Source organism: Trichogramma pretiosum, unplaced genomic scaffold, assembly GCF_000599845.2.
Source record: "Trichogramma pretiosum strain Unisexual culture from Peru unplaced genomic scaffold, Tpre_2.0 scaffold10, whole genome shotgun sequence".
In the NCBI taxonomy this organism is placed as follows: Eukaryota; Metazoa; Arthropoda; class Insecta; order Hymenoptera; family Trichogrammatidae; genus Trichogramma; species Trichogramma pretiosum.
The window spans coordinates 2467626-2489951 of NW_019641652.1; the positions used below are offsets into that span (position 1 = coordinate 2467626).

Sequence of the window (22326 nt, forward strand, 5' to 3'; positions counted from 1 at the left end):
AAACAATAATAGCAGCTGGTAAAATCTATTTTTTTTTGCGCGCGCGCGCCAACTATTCATTCCAACTATTCACGTGTATTAAATTACGCATCGCAGCCTTTTAAATGGTCTGCGCGAGAGAGGCGAGAGAGCTCGATCGCCGCGGCGCCGTTTATTACACATTCATCGGAGCGTTGTCTATTAGATGCAACTGAATTTGTAATTTAATGCAGTGAAATTTAGCGTGAACTTTCGTTATTATCTCGCGCGGCTTGCACTATAATTTTAAATTAATTGGCCTCTCTCGATCGATCGAGGCAAATCTCAACCCAAAAAAGCATGATGAATTAACCGCTCAAAAGAATTGCAATTTACATTGGCGATCGGGAAAAAAATGCAATAATTCGACGCTAATTACCTCGATGATGAAATGTGCGATCGCAAAAACTCGTTAGGGAAGTGCGACTCGCGCTCTTGAACGCATCCACGAGGAAAAAAAGTCGTGTTTAGAGAAATTCTTCGCTCTTATCTAATGTAAAATACCTTAGGTAATAAATATCGCGCGTGCATATGCGCACACTCATTAATCACGAATTTTCCTTGGCTTACTGCTAAAATACGAATTATCATTATTAATGCTACAATTGTAAATACGCTCGTGTGTGGCGTGGATCGAGTGCTTGCTCTACGAAGCCTAAATTTTCCTCCTTAAAACTTGATGTATAGCGCGTACAAGTGCGTAGCCGTTGTGTGCTTATACGCACGAGTCTGTATACATTCTTTATTACATTTAAAACGAGGAGTTTCGTATCCACGAGGCAACCCTGTGAAACAAGTGACTACTTGACCTCCAAAATCAGCTCCTCGTTCGTTCGCTCGAAAGGTCAAGCTAGATTTACGAGGAAATATACGTGTGTGAGTGTTTATAATAAGAGCCTAATAGTGACATCATTCGCACATATCATGTATATATAGACGCTCATCGGTCGCTTTGGAGCTGTCCGATTACGGAAGCGATTATATTCGGATCGTTGTTTCAAAACGATTAACCGATAATAAGGCTCGTTGGCTCGCTCGGTAAAAATGAATTAAAGCCCCGTCGGCGTTTGGCTTTTTTCAACAACAATATCATAATGTATTCCGCGTGTAATCGCCCGTGAGTGTGTGTTTTATTACGGCTAATGAAACGAGCGAGCCGATGAACAGCGATGATCGCGTATACAGCTTCTCGAAAATTGCATTGTTTTTTATCGGGGCGCCTCGCGGCGACTCGCCTATCGCGGTATATCGCGCACAAAGGCCAACGATGAAAATGTATAAAAATATATGCACGAGTCGAAACGGCCGATAAGCCCGAGCACTGCCGTGCAGCTTTTGCGAGCGCACGATTGCTTCGATCGCGGACTGAACAAATTTATTCGGTAGCTTTAAACTCGGCGAGCGGCTATGGCTTGGCCTCCGATCGATACCTATTGAATAAATGTATAATGCGCTTGGACACGGAGAAGAAAAATACAAAAAAAAAATAAGAGTCTGACCTACATGTGTCAGGGATCCTTGAGAATGGACGCGGACTCGGGTTCTACAATCGCTACACGATACGGGCACCCTTTGGATCAATCTCGTGATTTGGGGACAAAAATCTCGCAGCTGATGGATGACTCGCGTACATCGACGAAGAAAGGAGCGTTAGATTTAGAAGAGCGCGCGTGACGATTCAAAAATTAGCCGCGACAAGGTGAAGGAGCTCGAGCCAAAAAACGAAACACAACATAGAATTTCTCATGATCTGTTGGGCCTTTAAAAACGAAACGACTATTCAAGCAGTTATTCGGCCAATGAACCGATTTTGACAGCTTCGTGTACTTGACTCAGCTGGACTATGATTTTCTCTTTCCGAAAATATGACGAGGATTCGAGACTCTCTCTCGGTCGCGGTATAGCGATGGCGCTCGAAGAATAATTGAGCCGTGATACTTTTCTCTCACGTATTCAAACTACATTCGAAGGAGTTTTGAAAAGTGGCAAGTTGGAGGCAGAAACTCTTGGCTGGCAACACAGGTAGAGTGTAAAATACTCTACTGCTGCACCACCTTTGGCAGCTCTCGCGCGCACTCACCGATGCCACGAAGGCCTGGCGCAAGAAAAAGTACGCGCATGTACATATAGGTACATCGGCGAATACGTGCGTGCATCACGATTCATGCGATTTGCGAACGATCGAGTCGAGTCGGAGCTCATGCAAGAGAGAGAGAGAGAGAGAGAGAGAGAAATGGAGGTTTTGCTCGTTCGCGCGAGGTAGGGGAAGGGGCCAAGCTGCAGCTCGCCAACTCGCAGCAGTAGCTATATATACGGCGAAACACGCTCGGCGGCTCTCGCATAATCGCGCACATAGCTACATGCATGCACACGCAGACTCGCATACATCCATACTCGGCCGCGCACATAATATACACTACGTTCGATTCTGCAACAGCTCCGAATGCAATTTTAGCGAGATAGGGGCTTTGCCTATGCTAGCCGCTGTATCGTTGTTGTTATTGCCGGTGACAATCAACGCAGAGGCGACCCCTGCTACGCTGGATGTAGGCCTTTTTTTTCGCTCTCGCAGAATTAAATGCCTCGCAGTGTATGTCCAACATGGACAACACACATACACGCGCGCAGAAAGAGAGAATCAACTTATAAAGAACAGCAGCAGCAGCAGCGGCGGCGGCGAAGGCAGACTTTCCGCGTGGGGGATAGATGTATATTCGGATTGCCGGCGTGATATTACTACGACGATATATAGCGAAGAAAAGAAGCCAAGAGTGGGAGATGTATGTGAAGTCACGAGCGGTAGTAGCGACGGTGGCGGTGGCGGCGGCGGCGGCGGCAGTGGAGTCGCTTCGCCGAGTATAGGACTCCGGCACTTGGCTTGGCGTTTGCCGTGTATAGCAGCGGTGCCAGAGAGCAGCAGCGCCGCAAAAGCGGGGAGAGAAAAGCATCGAGGGGAATAACCCGCAACAAGTAGTCGTTTACAGTTATAGTCAGTCCGTATCAGGCGCTCGCTCAGCTGAGACAGCAGCACACAGACACGCGCGCGTATCCGCGAAAAGCGTCCGCGTCTCGAGCACGCACAGCCTCTGGTGTCGCCGCGCTTGTGATCGTCTCGACAGTACATATACCATAGCTCCTCCACAGAGCGACAGAGAGAGAGAGAGAGAGAAAAAAGACTAGAGCTGTAAGCGCAACGACGTCCCAAATTGTCATTCGAGATAACACGACGGAGTGGCGGAGCATCGACGAGCGTGCGCGACAACCAAAAGAGAAACGACGACAAGTGCGCGCAACAAGTTCGATCGCCTTCAACGAATAGAGACGGGCATCGAAAATATACATGAATGGTGTGACCGCGTGTGTTTGATAATACATGTACGTGAAAGCGCACACTTGCGACTCTGCATGTATTCGCTTCTTCGGCCGTAGATATAGATACATACATTAAAGCAAAAACGGAGCAGAGTGCGCGATTACCGGCGACGAGCGACGAGCAGAACCAAGCGGCAGAACGAGAGATTAGTGCTATCGTCGAAAAACAGAAAGAGAGAGAAAATAACGAAAAAAGAAGCAGCGAGCTCAGCAGCACCGAGGAGATATTGAAATTTTGACGAACTCGAGCCACAGCGGTAAGTTATACTCTTTCTCTCTCACGCACGAGCACTTGCTTCTGTTGACTACTACTACTATACCTATAAGGTATGTGTATATGTGCACGCGCAAGTGTGTGTATACACATATATAGTAGACGCGACTCGGCAAAGTCAGTGCGCGCCGCGGCTATATGCATCACGTGTATAGCTATATATATTCCGTACGCGGCTTCTCTCGTGCGGTAAAAAAGAAAACGACGACGACTGATCGGGAGAAAGAAGCCTCGGCATAGCTGCACTGCAACGAGCATGGCGCAGCTCGCTCTGCACGCGAGCCTCGATCGCGAGAGCTGCTCCGATTCACGGTACGAATTTCGACTCGCCAAACGAATCTCGAGCTTACGATTATGTCCCCGCTACATTATGATCTTAATCCGTACACTTGTCGCGGAGTTTCACTCGTGCTCGCTCGCCTACTCGCTTCCTCGTCGTTTCATCTTTTACATCTTCTCTCTTACGTGTGTGCGTGTAAGCGTGAGTAAATTGTGAGATCGGCTCGCTGTGTGTATGTGCAGAATACGCCAAAGACGACGCGCGCAATGCATATACGACCACGTTAATCCCTCGCTCGGATCGAAGCGGTTGAACAACCTTACCCGCAGCAATTCGCATTCGTCCAAAATCTCGCCACCTTCTCCTCTTGGCTGCCTGCGTAAACGTATACAATTACGACGTCGCACGAATGCCGCAGCTCGCGAAAGACTATTACAGCCGAAATTCGCCGATCGCTTGCAGGCCGCCGAATTTTTTCTAATCGCTCGTTTGTCGCGCGTGACCGGCTTTACTCGAGCGCGTCTGTACTCGGGGGGCCGCGAAACGCGAGGCAAATTTTATCGTTTCATTGTTTTCGTATAAGACGGCATCGTATTATTTATATGCATCTATGTGTACCTATAGCCATGCATATAAACACGTACAGTTGTATGGATACACGCTGTAATCGACTGCCGAGAGGAAAATTACACGTTTGTCTTTTTCATTGGTTAATTGAGCATTCCTCGACGTCTATAACGCATGTGTAAACACATCATGCATACGTATACGTACACGTTATAGATGCATATAGCTCTCAACCGATTTCTTTTCTTTATCGCCAGCCAAATACACGATTTGCCGTGTTTTATTTATTACAAGTACTTTATATCTTTATTGCAAAAATTATTGTCGCTCGTCACGCGTGCTCATGTATAGACCCAGCGGTATATGTATAGGCTCGACTGACAGCTCGACTCGAATCGTTCCCTAATAGTAGCGCGCCTCGATCTAACGTACATCGTTGTTGGATTCGTCAAAAAATCAGGACATTAAAGAATCATTAAGTAGTGGCCAGTGATAATTGTCATTGAAACACGATTGCGAGCCGTCTTCCTCGCCACGATAATGCCCCAACTGTCATATAAACTAGGCTATCAAATTGTCGTTCTAAACTACGACTGCTTGTCTCTACGCTAGAACGCGATACACGCATACTTACGTGAATGTATATACCCTTGTCACTCGTAATTAAAACTACCGGAATTTCGAATTGAATAATTGACAAAAAAAAATGTGAACGAGGCAAAATTTTTAATTAAGCTCTGAAATCTCACTGTAATTCTTATCGAGTAACAATTACATGAATACTAAATCGCCGAGTCGATGTAACGTTGAGCAGTATCTAAACATTTTTGATTACAATTAAAAGCTAATAATCACTATCCTGGTGTACAGTGTAAAAAGGAAAGAACAAAACGAAAGCTTCGTAGCTGGCGATATCGCATTCTAAAGACAAAATTTATTTTGTACGTATCCGCGTTATGTTTACATGTATGTGTATTTGTGTGTGCATGGCCTAAAGTTCAGTTGCTGTGTAAGTTTGTGTTTGTGCGCGTTTGATACCGCGACCGAGGCAGCATACACTTATCGCATTGTTTATGCAATCTTGAGCTTGTCAGTGTGCACACACATACACGTAGTAGTGCGCGTACACTACTCCGGTTATTCGCGTTTTATCAATTGGATTTGGAAGAAAGTGCATATACACATTTCAGCGCGCCGCCAGTTGCCTGCACATATACTGAATATACTGCGAGATCACGTATACACAGCAATATAGCTTATATACATACTTATACAGGCATCGTAAAGAGAAACTACATGCGATACATTGTATAAATACATCCATTGCAACGAGCTATTAAAAATTTACAACACCACGGAGTTATATAGTCTCGGTTCGAGTCGTTGATTCTTTGACGCAAAGTATTGTATCGGCTATTTTTCGCGACCTCAGCGGCCACGCACACGACGTACGGACGTTTGAAATTCCGCTTCTTTTTTTCCTTTCTTTCTTTCTTTCTCTCTTTCTTTTTTATAAGCTCGCGCACGTGTAGCATTCGCAAAGCTATTCCGCTTGCGAAATTCGCTGCGAGCTAATAGATCTGTACCTTGGCCACGCAGCGTAGAGGTGTCGAGATCCGCTTGCAGACATTTATCGAAATTCGTGATTTTTTTCGCCGCCTATTATTGTTATTATCATCATTCTCCGAGCGAGTGTTTATATAGACGCTTTATCTTATCCTATTCTTAGCTCGCAGACGCACAGCAATACAGTTATGCCTAGTACATGTACGTACGAGCACATGTACCGGTGCGAGAAAAAAAAAAGAGGAACAAGAAAATAGTGCATATATAATTGCGCGACGAAATAAAATTAATTATTATATTGCAAATGTATTTCGAGCATGGAAGTGCATAATGCCGATATAAACGATAAGGCGAAAATAAACGACAAATAACATGGAGGAAAAAATATTCCAACGATAAAAAAAAGTTATATATACTATTTCGTAATGTCTTGTCCGACTGCAATGACTTCTTATTCGTCGCTGCGCTCGTTTGTGTACATTTACACATGTATACTTATTTGCACAATAATCAAATATATAACGCACACGACGTATCGAAGATATTAATTTTGCGAATAACGGCGCGCTGTATCATGCGTGTACAACAAACACATGTACATTATAACTTTTACAAATGATACAAATGATTTCGTACGATGAATATCGAATGATCCGTCGAGCGTGGAAAAATCGACAAGATTTTGTGACTCGCGCTTACTTCGAAACGCGTATATTGTAAGTCGAAGCGATGATCAAATTCCAAACATTGTTGAGCGCATCCCTCCCCCTTCTGTCCCCCCCCCCCCCCTCTCCACCTCCTCTACCTCGCGCAATCCTTCAAGTTTGTGCAACAGACCTTCCTGCAGGCAGTTAACGTGTATAGTGCAACAAGAAGCCGAAATTACAGTGCCGCTCTCGACCCGAATGTACACGTATACTGCGTCATATAGTACGAGTGCAGCAGCAGCAGCACTTTGGCATGTCGATAAACTCGCGCTCGCGCCGTCTTCTCCTCCTCTTTCGCCTCGTAAAATCTGCACATTGTGCACATAATTTAATTGAAAATCCACGAGCGCAAATTTTCGACTAATGCGTGCATCAGCGATCAATTATATATTTCTCGCAGCTGCAAAATATCTTGAATATAGATGCATGGACAAGAAAAAGTTACGCTTCAACTATTCGCTCTCTCCCTCTCTTTTTTGCGCTCTCTGTCTCTCTGTTTCTCCGCGTATTCTCGCCGCTCATTATTATTATTATCATCATCTTATATGACCCTTTAAATTCCTCTCGACGGCGGCGGCGGCAGCGTCGGCTGTCCCATCGGCATCGTCGTGCCGCATAACGGTATCCGCGCGCACGGATACGCACGTGGACGACCGATGCATTTATTCCCGATGCAGTGTACATCCTATCACTGCACTGGCTGCAAATGCACTAACGCATCATACACGCACGGACGGAGCCACATGTATGCGCGAGGCTATATATTGTGAGAATTTATCGCGCACACATCCGCAACAGCTATTATAACGAAGCTCGCCAATGTTTTCTTTATTTTTGCTGCTCTTCTATATACGCGTATACGTATTATAGCCGCCGGTCTTAGCCTAATGATTCATCATTTTTAATTATAAACGATGCTCGACCGAGAGCATGTATAGGTATCCATTTTGCTCTTTCTTATACTACCTATCTACCTCTCTCTGCGTCTCTCTATATACACCTCTCGCTTGCATGCACCAAGTGACCTGAAAACTGCGATATTATCATTATTATTAATTAGTCGCTTATCTGGCTGATTTTGATCGATTTAAGTATATTGGCGATTAGATCCGCGAAACGCGAAATGACGTTTGCGCGCATTCATGCGCCTGCCTCGCGACACAGCCACGGATACAGACGTCTCACCTGGCGTATTCGAGCGATGACAAAAATCATTCGACATTTCCTACCATTTGTCTCGTTGTATTACAGCACATTTATTCGTGTAAGGCGCGAGCTTGGCTAAACCGAACTAAACGTTAGAGATTCCGCGAGGGAACTAATTATACGTGGCTCTCACCAACCACTCGATTTCATTCATTAAACGATTTCTTTAACGGTACTCGCATTCATGTGCGCTGTAAGCGCGACGCGTTCAGGCCTCACACACAACTCATGTACGCAAACGTAGCTACACTAAATAAATAATATAACAGTATCGAGCGCGTCGAGAAAAAGGAGCTGCGCGTACGTGTCGAAATTGGCAGCTATACGGCACAAGCACCTGTCGAAATAGTTGAAGTAGCTCAGCGTCTGATTTTTATAAAAAGAAAATCTAAAAGAAATTCGTCGGATTTGATAAATCCGAGTGGAATTTATGAATCGAGAGCTGCAGCGATATTCTTTGAATTTTCCATCGATGCAGCGAGCTCGCGCGAACGACCTGAACGATCCATTCGATCTCGTCATCGTCGCGCGTTTACCATTTTAGCCGCGACACTACAAGGAGCGTTCATTGAGGTGCTCGTGCGCGAGCCAAGCGAGTTAAAGAGCCGAGGCGGATCGACGCGTTCCAACAACCAGCTAGGAGATTCACAGAAGTGTGTGAAACGTTACGTTGAGTTGATGCCGCCGCCGCCGCCGCCGTAGCATAGTACCGGATGTCCATATAGTTGTAAAATAAAAAATAGGAGTCAGCGGCGTAAAAATCAGAGCAGTTACATCAGTACACTTATGGCGAATTGTATGTGCGCGACTCGCTGCAAGGTGTATCTACATTTAAAGCCCCGCAAAGTCAGTCGGTGAATGTCGCGGTATATAGGCGAGTTCGTGCCTCGTCCGTGCGCGACTTTTCCGCGCGCGCCTCGTATAACCGTACCGAAAAGAGTAGGTCGATAATCGTTGCGCGGCCTGCAGAGAGCCTCCTCTCCTTTTCTCTTTACAGTTCCACGATGCGACGCCAGCCCATGCTCGCAGTCATTGATCGCAAAATTTGCGATGCTCGCGCGCAAATTTATCTTATCTTACCGGGAAAAGTAAATTATCTTGCCTAGAAAGACGCGTCGATTACTTACGAAAACTTTGTACTCGGCCCGGAAGTCCAACACATGTCATTATCAAACGTGCTTAAGCATATTATAGGTGAAATTTGATATTTCTTTGGAATTCGCACGTAAGCGAGCTTTCAAAAGGTGTATAAATTGAGCCGAGTGAATTTGAAAAACGTGTTTTTATTTACTCTTTTTTCTTTCTAATACAAAAGTGGGTGTGTGTGGCAATTGCATGCAAATAATACTAGTATATAGACACACGGGTTATTGCGAAAAACTAAAAATCTACAGGATTACAAGCGGCTAGAATTAAGATATTATGAGCATAATACCCATGTAGTTTTCGCTCTCATTGGCGCAATGATCATTATCCCTTGACTCGCACAGCCTCGTGATTTATACGTGTAAAATAAAATAAACGTTTGACCTAAAAATTCTTGCGCTCCCGATGGAAAAAAGGAAAATCCTGCGCACAGCTCGAGTAGCTCGATTGCATAAGAATCAAAAGAGAGTTTACAAATAAGTTAGAAAAGAGACGAAAAAAAAAAAAGAAAGAAAAAAGAGAGAACCGTGCGCGTTTTCGCAACCAGCGCCGAGGCAGGCAAACTGCACATAGGCAGCTCGTCCATTAGCAAAGAATGCCAGGAGTGCGCGCGCGGGTTCTTCGCGCGAAAATGAAAGTACTCCATTTCTTGCGCGCAAAAGTTGGGATAGACAAGGAGACGCGTATATACATGTATATACGTGGCGCACAAGCGAAAGGCGGAAAAGCATCTCGTGCACTCGCACACGCGCGCAGACGAGCGAGCTCGAGGCCCGATCCAAGTGCACACTCGCGCATGCAGCGCACACGGACGGACGAGGCTACGAGAGCGCATGAACGCGGCCATACTTCATACCTCCAACTCACGAGGATGTAAGACGCCAAGATTCGCTTCGCCTACTCTAATCGCTCCGATCGAAATCCGTTTTTATATACGTAATGATTGGCCGAGGAACTGTATCGCCGATTAGGATGGCATAATCAAGCGGGCCATCGCGCAGATAGTATCGCTGAAAAACTAGTCTTTGCGCTCGTAGTTTTACTGCTGCCTAGACACAATTACACTGTCAATGTTTTCAATGTGTATCGCGATAAGCCACGATCAACTTTTGCAGACGCACTTTACGCGTGTTCACATATTTACTTTGTTATTATTTCTCACACGAGATACAAAAACATAGAAGCTTGACATGAAAACAAAAATTAATGTGTTCGCACTTTTTTGTGTTTCAGATTTATCTTGAGATGACGAAATCGATGATTATCGACGACGAGACGGCACAAGTGTATTAGGAAAATTCAAGTGTGAATACCTGTATCGATTTATCGCGAGTTTATTCAGTGCTAGTGATTTCGGTGCTTCTGTGTTTTACTGGAAAAAGCATAAAACCAAGTGCATCGTCGCCAAGTCTCGAAGAAGAAAGAGAGAACTAGCGGATGCTCTCCTGAGATAAGTTCGGTATTGGACTGCCGGCACATCTCTCGAGGAGACATCGGAGGAGGCCAGTGACCTCTGCCACTACACATATATCCTGCGCAGCTGGACAAGCAATAAAAGCTCGATTGCAACGCGCGACACAGGCTTGTGATTAGCAGCCATAACCACCATCACGACGAGGAAAGACAACAAATACAAAACGTAAGTAACACGTGCACACGAGATTTTCCGCGAAACAATAGATTAAGGACGAGTATACACAAATGACTCGACGCTATTCGATTCTAAGGACGACTACCCAACGAAAAAATAACTTACGCGTAACAGATAGCGTAGCAGATAGATAATGTATGATTTGGCGTCACGTATACTAAACACATTATGACAAAACTTTTCTCTGCTATTTGAACGACGAAAAAAATCATTTGAATTCGCGTCTTGATTGTACACGCGAGAAAGATTGTCATTTCGATCGATAAACGGCACACATTCTTAGATATAAAGATTGCTTTGATATTATTACAATTTTCATTGTCATTTCAGCAAAAATGCCAGCGTCGATCGCTCGTAATAACGTCGTGATTCAACAATTATGATGAAAAAGAGAGAGAAAAAAGTAAAGTTACGCGGTTTTCCCACTAATCGCTTTTATCGCAAAGTTTCATTAATTATTTACTATAGTTTTTTGTTAAGTTGTAAAATCTCAGCCTCTTATCTGACTGAGTTTTTGTTTACATTGTAAGAGAAGAGGGAAAAAACAAGTTCCGCGGAGTATGTGCATTTCCCAGGAACGGGAGTCTTTAGACATTATTGACACAGTGAAAAGCTGTCACATGACATCATCGCTCTAAATTATTATATTATACGCAGCGCACGAGACCAGTGCTTCTCGCTGTCTTATCGCACAAATAAGCAGCACGTGCTCCAATTGGGGGAATCACGCACATTATTTTCCTACATTTTATTCCAGATACCAAATCGCATTTTCTATTTCTTTTTTTTCCGCTTAAGAGGAAAAATTAGCAATTCACCAGCAATATCGCACACATTTTTCCTGCTACTACAGAAAATACTCCGTATCGATTACGCATTAATTCTTTATAGATATAATATTGTACACTACTGGACGATGTAGAATCCGAAATAGCTTCTTCAAAGCTTTTGTTTTTTTTTTTTTTTTTTTTGCTCACTCGTCATAAAAACGAATCAATTAACGCGTGTATTCTCTCCTCCATATTAGCGCATAGCTCGACGGGCGGTGCACATTACACATTGAATGATTGAAGACAATCGCGTTTAAATACACTATTATCTTGACACTTGCTGGTCTGCAAGTGCGTATTATTACGTCGAATGAAATTCATTCAAGCAAAACATTTCATTCGAGCACACTTGCAGCTCGTTTGTTGTTGTTTTTATCCTTGTATTGTCGCTACTCGCGGACACGTTTTAAGCACTACGCGCGCTCACGTACACACGACCTACGTAATTTTCTGATGTACTCTCTTGTTAATTGTTAAGTAAACGACGTAATTTTCATTTCCACTTAGCAACGTCTCGACTCTGGCGCTGTACGCACAAGTTTATGCATAAGGTATACATACATAATATGCGCTGACAAGAATCATTTCTCGCGAAGAAAAAATCGTGCACGACTCGCGTGCGCACAGCTGCTCGTTCATATATAGGAAGTTTCAAGAAAATCCAACGCGCGACGATAAATATCCGCCACGTGACGTCAGAGGGGAAAAACTATTTAATTTTTTGCTGCTTCTCTCTTCGAGCTGCTCATCTCTCTCTCTACTGATTCAATGATCTTTAAACGAGATTGGGATTTCTCTTTTGGAATTATACATTAGCGGGTCCATGTTCACACGCATCTGTATACAAGGCTGAATCAAAATCTCTCTCTTATCTCGTCGTGCATGATAATTTTTTCTCTCGATCTCGGCCTCTTTCACTGCGCTTGCTAGCGCAATATCAAAGCACGCTTAATTTCGCAAATAAAAAGTCGTCTCAGTAAGGAGAGTGAAAAATGTTTGTAACGAGACAAAAGCCAAGTATTATATTAAGGACACCTGTGTGGAACTGGCATACACGATCGATGACAGTTGAAATAGAAAAAAAAAATAAGTAAGGCAACGCGCGAAGATGTCGCGCATGTTTATCACTCTCCACTCAGTATGTATAAATAGAAAGAAATAAATTTAAAACGCGTCATTCGAGTCTCGAAACCGAAAATCCACACCGACCACTTTCATTTGAAATGATCAGCTCCACATATATAGTATTGAGATATACACCTACTTCGCGGAGCTTGTATATATCCACTTATAAGCAAGTCGGAGCCGAGTTCCTCAACTGGCAACGCTGCTCCTGACGTCAAAGGCCTATCCTACTTAATAATCGTTATCCCTTTCACGTCATTGCGTATTCTATTCTGTTTATCTGCCCTTTTTCCGCAGGAGGCGATTCGCGGCGAAATTCGACAGTCGAGCAAGCGCAGTCGACATAAATCAGAAAATCGTCTTGCACGACGCGAATGACAAACGTTGCATTAAAGCGCCTATACATATCGAGTATGCTCGTGTATGTGTGTATGTGTAGCTGCCGTCGAGAGGCCGAAAAAGTAAAAATTTCGCTTGCTCGCAAAAGGAATGTCGTTCTCGAATGTCAACGAACCTGATATCGCTTATAATGTATATAGCTGCCTCGGCGCTGTACCGCGCGCGCGAGCAAGCCGAGCGAGCTCGAGCGGCTTGTGTGTCCGGCACTTCTTGACCCATTTCAAAACGTCAGTTGCTCGCTGCTGCTGCCGTTGCTATATAACTTCAGCTACTTACACTGCCGAGCTCTGACACTCGTCGGTTTAATTTCCTTCTTTGCTCGATGCACACAACACGCTTATACGCGCATACATACACGCACACGAGCACGCGCGATTATTATCGTATTATGTATTATGCCCGACAAAGTATAAATATATATAAATAAATTGATACATCAAGAATCCAATTTTATTATATAAATTTGAATTTTAAATCTCTTTTCCTTTCAACATCAATGCAGCTTGCATAAACAACTTACATTACAAGAGACATTGGCCTCTTTTTGAGCGCGCGAAGTGCATCACAGATTGATAATGATAATCGCACTCGCAGCTCAGTTAGTCTCTGTGTGGCTGCTCTTTTTGTTTTAACTCTACACCTAAGCTTTATTTAATATTATAAAAGAGAAAAAAACACTTTTGCACGTATTTGACGAACAAATGTTTGTTTTTTTATTTTACAGAAAAATGAGGAACTTGGAAAGAGTATCCGTGAGCGATCAAGATTCGATCGATCAAGAAATGTACATTGACCTGGACGACGTCTCGGTCGATTCGCTAAGCGGCAAACGGAGTCGTACACATCTGACAGAGGTAATACTTTTCGTCAATGTGCCGCAAGCACATATATTTATTCGCTTGGGTAATTCTCAATCGGGAAATCAAATGTATAGCCCGAGAATCTTTGGAATTCATACAAATCTCTAGTAAAATATCATGCTCGATTGAGTCACTTCGACTATGGCTATTTTAATTCGGCTAACGCGTCCGCGCATTAATGTATAATATAAGGTGTTATATGGAAATATTCGTTTACGTCATCGACGAGTCATTTTGAAAATACACACGAAAAAAAGGCAAGTACAAGTCGAACGAGCGATATAAACAGAGTGACATCAAACAAATGATAAGAGAACGTCACGAGCGAGCGACATTACGTGTACGTCGCGGGCAACAAGTGTCCGCGCATGTATATACACACGCGCACTTCCTTCCGTTCTGTGGACTGCAATTCCTTCGGCGTGGAAATTAATATTTTTTTTTTTTCATCATCTTCGCAATTGTTTTTTTCTCGTTAATGAACGTACACACTGCACACGTGTCATTATGAGGCAAGGCGATACTGCAGTTTTCCTCTTTTACAGTCGGCAAGGTCACGGAGGTAAACATTTTTTCAATAAAAGAGAAAAAAGCCGAGTACGATGCACATGTCGCGCACTGAAAAAATAATTACATCGGAAATTTTATGCAACGGCTCGAAACGCTCTTGACTGATTCCTTTTTTTTTCGAAAAAAACTTTCACCTCGAAATTACGTCTCTCGAGTTCTCACGACAATAAAATTTCTCTTATCAAATCGCGCGTATACGCAACTATGTTGCACGCGGTTTATGTGTGCATCATTAAATTATATTAAATGCATTCGTGTGCGGTTTGACGCACTTTCAAAGAATTTTTGGAAATATACTCGTCGTCGCGAGAATAAATGCCCGAACGAAGAGCATATATAAGAGAAGAAAAAAGTGCATACGAGTATAATTGGCTCTCGCCGCGCGTTTGACTGCAGTTGCGAAAAAAGAATGAGAAAAAAATAATCCTCAAAGCCGAAAGAAAGGATCTCGAGCGAGTCGTGCGCGCGCGTGAAAACTTTCTCTCCTTTATTATGCACAATGCAAATAAAGATTCAGCGAATTCGTTGCGCGCTCGATGCATAGACGCTTCAAATAATTCTCTCTCTCTCTCCTCTCATAATCAGAAATAGCACTCGCGAGATACACGTGTCAATTTTGTATTTTTCATCCGGCAAAGCTCGGACTAAAAACTTGAAATTTTCGTCAAGGATCCATGCGCGCACAAAACTCTCTCGCGCGCGACGAAGAGGCATATAATAATGGCTACACGCGAGGAGGTAGCAATAGCAGCAGCACCAGCAGCAGCGTAAAAAGGAACTTGTTTGCATAACTTGAATTTCCAGTCTCTGCAGCTACGAGACTGTATATACATATACACATAATGACGAATCCTTTCTGAGCTGCTGTCTCTCTCTCTCGGTGCCTATATAATATACCACAAGCTCGCGACGAGATATTATTTTGTACCATCCACGTGCGCGTATACATCTCGCTTAAATTTTTTTTATTTCCTCAGCCTGACGTTCCATTTTATGAATGTATATATCCATTATGAATTCATTAATTTACTTGCTAAATCGCATCCTATACAGAAGATTTATCGTTATTATCGTATAACCTGGTGGATTCGATCCGTTCTCGTGTATAATGCAATCAGAAATGGGAATAACATTCGGCGTCATCGATATAGGACTTGAAAATAAATGTAACCCCCTCGCGTCTATTTCCTTATCGACGAGCTCGAGGAAAGACGAAGATTACATAATTGCCGTATCGGCGCGTAATGTATCGAAAATGACGGCGCGTTACATCGAAATGACTCTCGAGCAAGTTTACTAAACGTCGAGCATCTATTTTGTTGTTAATAATATTTTGTAATTTATTTCGCCTGTAAGACTATTCTAATTTGCAATGAAATTTGTGTGTCCCACGAATGGCAGGTAGGCGACGAAAGCGACAGCAGCGGCAGCGAGCGAGGCGCCAAACGATCGAAAAGGCGCAACAGGGGCACGTCGTCGTCAACGTCAGCGAATCGCCGGCGCAAGAGTGGCATATCGGCACGGGAGCGCACCTTGAGAAGGCTTGAAAGCAATGAACGAGAGCGCATGAGGATGCACTCGCTCAACGATGCTTTTGAGGTGAATATATTCGCAAAAAAACACGACATAGGCTGAAGGAAAAAAACTTTTTTCGTGGACAGCGCGACTCTCGACTCGTTGACGACCCACGCGCATTTGACTCGAAAAAAAAAAGAACGCGGGCGTTTACAAATACGGGTCGGAGCTGAAAAGTGTTTCCAAGAAAAATCAGGGCATTGAATGCAAGCGCGTATGCGCGAAAAAGAGTAGATCCGAAAGTCCAGCGAACGTTTACTTGTCGTTCTATGATAAGCGGGCTGAATTACGCACGCACACAAAGACGCACCGGACGTTCAACTTATCACGCTCGATTTTCATTCAAGTTTATGCGTATGTGTATTTTCGTCATTGCGACAAAAATAAGCTTAAGCGCGTGCAAGCACAAGGTACATGCTCATTTTTATCGCACTCGTTGCCTACTTGAACGCGTGTGTATAAAAAGAGAGAGAAAGGGAAAGAGAGAGAGAAAACGAGAGCAGAAGCCTTTATCACGTGCGTTCCTCGCCGGCTTATAATACAGTACGAGCGCGAATAATGTGCAACACAACAATAGCCCGCTGTACAACATTAAAGTCGTATGAAAATATGCGCGTCTATACGTATATGCATGTACGTGTGCACGGAAGATATAATCAAAATTTATGGACTCGGCTTATAGAACGCAGATACTTTGCTTTCGCGATATATCGCTCGCTATGTGTACGTATATATACTTATATGCCGGCACCGAAATAGCCAAGCGGGGGCGACAGAACATACAATGAGCAACGCACGAACGTACCTACGCGAAGTAGCTGCTATACGACAATAATTGAGATATACCTGGTCGTTTAGAAAAACGATTGTTTTACCTACTCGCAGAAGCGCCACGATCGCTGCCTTATATATCGCACATCCGCCACTCTTGCATATCTGACTATATAGCGCGCAGCACATACAAATACGTACGTGTTGACAAAATGAGACTAATTGTTGATATTTTGTCTGTTTATTGCGACTCGCTTCCGGCCGATCCGAGCAGCAACTGCGAGAAGTCATACCTCACGTAAAGATGGAAAGAAAACTCAGCAAAATCGAAACGCTCACGCTCGCCAAGAATTACATAATGGCACTGACGAATGTCATATGCGAGATGCGCGGAGAGGAGCAGCCATACACGTAAGTTCATTGTCATCTTGATTCATGCTACTTTTTTCACGTTTCCCTCTGCAGCTACGGCGCCCTTCCCTCCCATCCGAATACTCGCCTATTGCATCGATTCATCGATTGCGCCAGCGCGCCTTATTTACCTTTATTTCGCGCGTACTCTATATGTGTTCGCCGCGTTGAACAATTTTGCCGTGTGTTGAGTGAGGTTGTTTTTTTTCTCGTCGCTTCTCGGCGACGCGACGACGATTCAAACTTGCGACACGATTTTATCGAGTCGCTCGTCCGCGGGCGCAACCAGCAGCCATTGTCTTGTAATAAACGAAAAAATTTCAAAACCGTGTGTACATCGTTGAACTTGAATAATTATCACATGATCGACTTTATCGGATTGCCAATCGCAATTTTATCGTTGGCTCGTTGAACGAGATTTGCTTTTTCTTTTGTTTTTTCTTTTCATTTTCTTTTTTCTTTTTTCTTTTTTCTTTCGAGCGCACTGCGAAACACAGAGTAGTCGCGTGTACGAGCGTGTAGGCGAATAAAAATTTATGATAATTTTTCAAATGTGCCGTGTATATACAGACGTATGTAAACGTAACCGATAAGAGAGCCCGTGCACAATTATATATTCGTCAACGGTGTAATAGAAAATTCAGCCTTGAGAGTGAGAAAGCGAAAAGTGCAGGCTTGAGGCAGGCACACAACGTTTTTAATCGACTATCGATATATTAGTATTTATATACGAGCATCGGCCGCATAACATAATAATGTACGTGTAATTGTGTGTACCTTATCGAGAGGCTCACTTGCAACTGGTTCTCGCGATGCGGATATACCTATATGAAAATGTAATTATTATCAAGCTCGAGAGCTCGAGCGCGTACGGCTGGCGAGCTTCGATTAAAATAACCGCGATCATATAATGTCGAATTAGAATTAAAAAAACAACCTCGAGCAAGATCGAAGCGGAGCTTTTTATTTATCGCGGGACTGCTATCGCGCTTGTAAAATGTTTTTTTACTCAGCTTTTTTATGTACAATTTTAAACGCGACGCGATCTTTGCGACTTTTTTCGACGGCAAATCTCAATTTTTTGGGTTAAAAATAAGTAGAAAATTAATGCAAGCAAATTTACCGCGCGCAGACGACTGTATAATCATCGTCCTCGTCATCTGCATCATTGTCACGATGACGCAGAGAGTCTCTCAGCGTGAACTAATAATCATACACATTTCTCTCTGCATGTGCGTCTCTCTTGGAACTTTGAATTAACTCGAAATTTCAATGACAAAACAACTAATGGCACGTCCGTCTGTATGTTTTACCATAGATTCGTCGACGAGTGCGGGTCAAACAGCGGCGACAGCAGTCCTGGTCAGCTGGAGCTAAGCGGGCTCGAGCAAGCCGAGGAAGGAGAATCATCGCCGTCATCGGCGCACGAGACCAACAATAATAGTCTCCTTCACGAGGACCTCGAGCGCAGGATATAAGCGCCCGGGCCGAAAGCGAGAAGAAAAGAAGCCAACCTTCGTGCACATACACAAACACACACACTCATACGTGCGCTCCGAATCGATCATAATATCCCGGATCTGATATTGCTATTATGACGCTAGACTACGCCAACAAGTGGAGAGAAGCGAGACAAGAGGCAGGAGAGAAGAGAGAAAAAAAATTAACGTGCGCTGTGTGTTTAGGATTGCGTTTGTGCGTGATTAGCAGTGGGTTTTTTTTTGGAGAATATATATTGTACTTTCAACATGTGTAGGTACTAGGAAAAAAAGGAGGAAACGCGGTTAAGGGTGAAACTGTGATAGCGATTCTGCGAATGCGCTGATTATAGAGCAAACGATGGAATTACATTAAGCGCATAATATTATATTGTTTTCTTACTTTGCTCTCTTTTTCTGCGTGCTTTTATTGTCAATGACTGCGTATTTAATTTGTACCGTTCGAAATCAAATCGCGTGACCGAATCGAAATTTTACATCCTTCTTTTATGCCTGCATTAAATCAAGACTTGACGAAATGCAAAAGAGCACGACATAGTTCATAAAATAAGCGATAGAAAAAAGAAGAAGATGAAAAATAAATAATGCGTCAGGCTTAACGAACAGCTGCAGCAGATCATCGTGTATCTATATAATAATACGAGAAAAGTGCGCACTATCTCAAGAGAGCCGTCCAAATAGTGCAATGAACAGTTATTTAAGTGTACTACTTTGCGCGTATACGATTCGCTGAAAGAGCGAGGAAAAAAAACAGCGTGGAAAATACTTAACGAGAACAACAACAACGACGTGATGTGCGCAAAAGATATATACATATATACACGCTATACAGTATACATATATATATTTATATATTTTTTGGACTTTGTCTCGCTAACCCGCATCAACTCATGCGTAAAGTAGCGACAACGACAAAAAGACGCCTTTTTTTGTGAAACAGCGCTCCGTTATACATTTTTAATACGAAATTGTTAAAAAAAATAAAATAAAATAAAATCATCACGGTTTGCGTATGCAAGGCAACAAATGCCGAGAAACAATTTTCGGCATAAGCACGCACATCTCGAACACATACACACACGCTCACGCGCGCGCTCACGAAATAATATTTTTGCATATACCTGTGCATTCCATGATGATTATATATACTACACATAACATACTACACACTGTACATTAACATGTTTTTAAAAGAAGAGATAGAGGAGGAGAAGAGACTCTATACAGCATTCCTGATGGCAATGGTGATGATGATGATGATGATGATGATGATGGCGGCGGCGGCTACAGCGGCGGTACCGAGAGGTTGTTTCGCGTTGGAACATATAACGGTTTTGAGAAAGCCCGAAAAACAAGCACACACCATGCCAGCGACTCTCATCATTGCGTGTACTATAGGTATATACATGTATAAAAGCGGCGTCAATGAACTTGATGCGATTGCTCCGATGGCAGAGTATCGATACGATGATTTCAATAAACGACGAGATGCGCGCGCGGCCACTCAATTTTTGGCTTTAAACGGCTTTATTGTCAATCCGGCCTGTTCTAATCACTAAATTTCGATGGAATTTCAAACATTAGTTTCAAATTAATTTTTCTCTAACATGTACATTAAAGGTCAGCGACCAGGCGTTATTGATCGACTGAATTTTTTAATAAGTGATAAATTTTAATTTTAATTGGCCGAGGAAGAGAAAAATTATTTATGCCTTATAACACAAAATATTGCGATTTTATTTTGATTGTAAAGGCTGAAAAGATTTTATGATATATATGTGTATGAGAAATTTATGACGAATGTGTTTTATAAAAATAATTTATATTCGTAAGTTTTGCCAAAAAAAGAACACGAAACGTTCGAATAATTTTGCATTCAAACGATATTATACACAATGAAAGAGATGTGTTATTTTACTAATCAGATGGGCATGCGAGTATAAATGTCTACATTATAGATGTCTACACTATAGATATTTGAGAAAAAAGCCTCTGTCACGACAAATCGTTTTTATTACACGCAATCAACAAGTATATATAATATTAAAAAACATATATCCTAAAGAATATAAGACTTATAACGATTGTGTAAATCAATTACTTTTTACGCATGCGATTATATTTATGTATAGATATTATATATGTTATTAAATGAATCGGCACATAGCGAGCATATGATAATTAATCATTGTAGATTATATTTATAAACAATTTTTTAATCATGGCACGCATAATTTCAATCATTATTTCGTATGTTGTACGTATACATATTTCCAAGAATCTATTTTTATTGAGGTAACTTCAGAGAAAGTATATTTATTATAAAAAAAGCGTGGATTGTATTATGAAAAATTTGTGTATCGATTATATGAGAAAAAAGTTAAAAGGTTTTCTAAGTATATTTTACTTTGCGATGGAGGCGTGAAAACCTCATTGAGTTAAAATTGATGTTTTTATACGCAAATATATATATATACGTAATAAGACATGGTATGAGAGTAGAAGAAAAATAAATAACAGATTTTTATCGCATATACAAAAGTAATCGATGCCTAGCTTCGGTGCTTAGTTACCAAGACTCGAACAGAATAATGTACTTCATATAAAAAAAGTATATAAGAAAACATTCTCTGACGTGTCTTTCACCTTGTAAAAAAAAAAGAAAATGAAAATTTACAACAATGCCATCGAACGACGTGAGATCGCGATGCACAAAACCGATGTGAATAATAATACTATATTAAAGATATAAAACTTTTAATATTTTTATACGTATTTAAAGAGGAAGAAATTTTAATATTATAAACTATAATAAGAGTATAAAGAAAATGATGTTACATGTTTGATTTGCAATAAATTATATCGCGCACAAAGTATTTAATATGAAATAAAAATATGCTGCAAATTATTGTTACGTTGCTTTTTTGTTTGTATCGCGTTTGGGTGTATATTTTTAATTGTTTAAACAAGGCATCGATTTCAAGCCTATTAAAAGAGAGCACAAATGTTAGGCAACGAGAAAATTGCAATGCAGGCCTTCGTATTTTCTGTTGATTTATTTATTATCTTTTTATTATTTTTTTTTGTGAAAATCATCATGAATGATATTCTGCTTGTTTAATTTGATGCGATTAGCACAATCTGCGCTTAATAACGTGCCCGCCCTCTCAACAATTGTACAAAATATTATAATTCACATTAATTTAAGTAAAAGTATATATCATTGATCGTTATATATTTTCGAAAAGGTTGATAAATATATATGATCCTTGGATATAAGGATGAGTTTCATAAGCGTATAAACACATCACGTACGTGCAATTAAGTACATATATTATACATATATGCATATGCGATATTTGTTGCCTTTGTGTTTTTTTGTAATGTTTATTTGTCAGTGTCAGAGTAAAAGAAGAAATAGAGTGAAAGAGAGATAAACAATTTCGTTCTTATTTTCGACATTTCATTATCGCTCTCGATTTAATATACATATAAATGT

General features: G+C 42.0%; 1 protein-coding gene across 1 annotated transcript; it reads left to right on the plus strand.

Annotated features, from left to right (window-relative positions):
* The first annotated feature begins 2847 nt into the window (after window positions 1-2847).
* LOC106659185 (protein dimmed-like) lies at window positions 2848-20538 on the plus strand. The gene is made up of 6 exons (XM_014381597.2): window positions 2848-3647; window positions 10370-10775; window positions 13866-13995; window positions 15973-16170; window positions 17192-17328; window positions 18647-20538. The coding sequence occupies exons 3-6, from the start codon at window positions 13870-13872 to the stop codon at window positions 18804-18806; spliced, it is 621 nt and encodes a 206-aa protein (XP_014237083.1). The 5' UTR covers window positions 2848-3647; window positions 10370-10775; window positions 13866-13869; the 3' UTR covers window positions 18807-20538.
* The last annotated feature ends 1788 nt before the right edge of the window (window positions 20539-22326 follow it).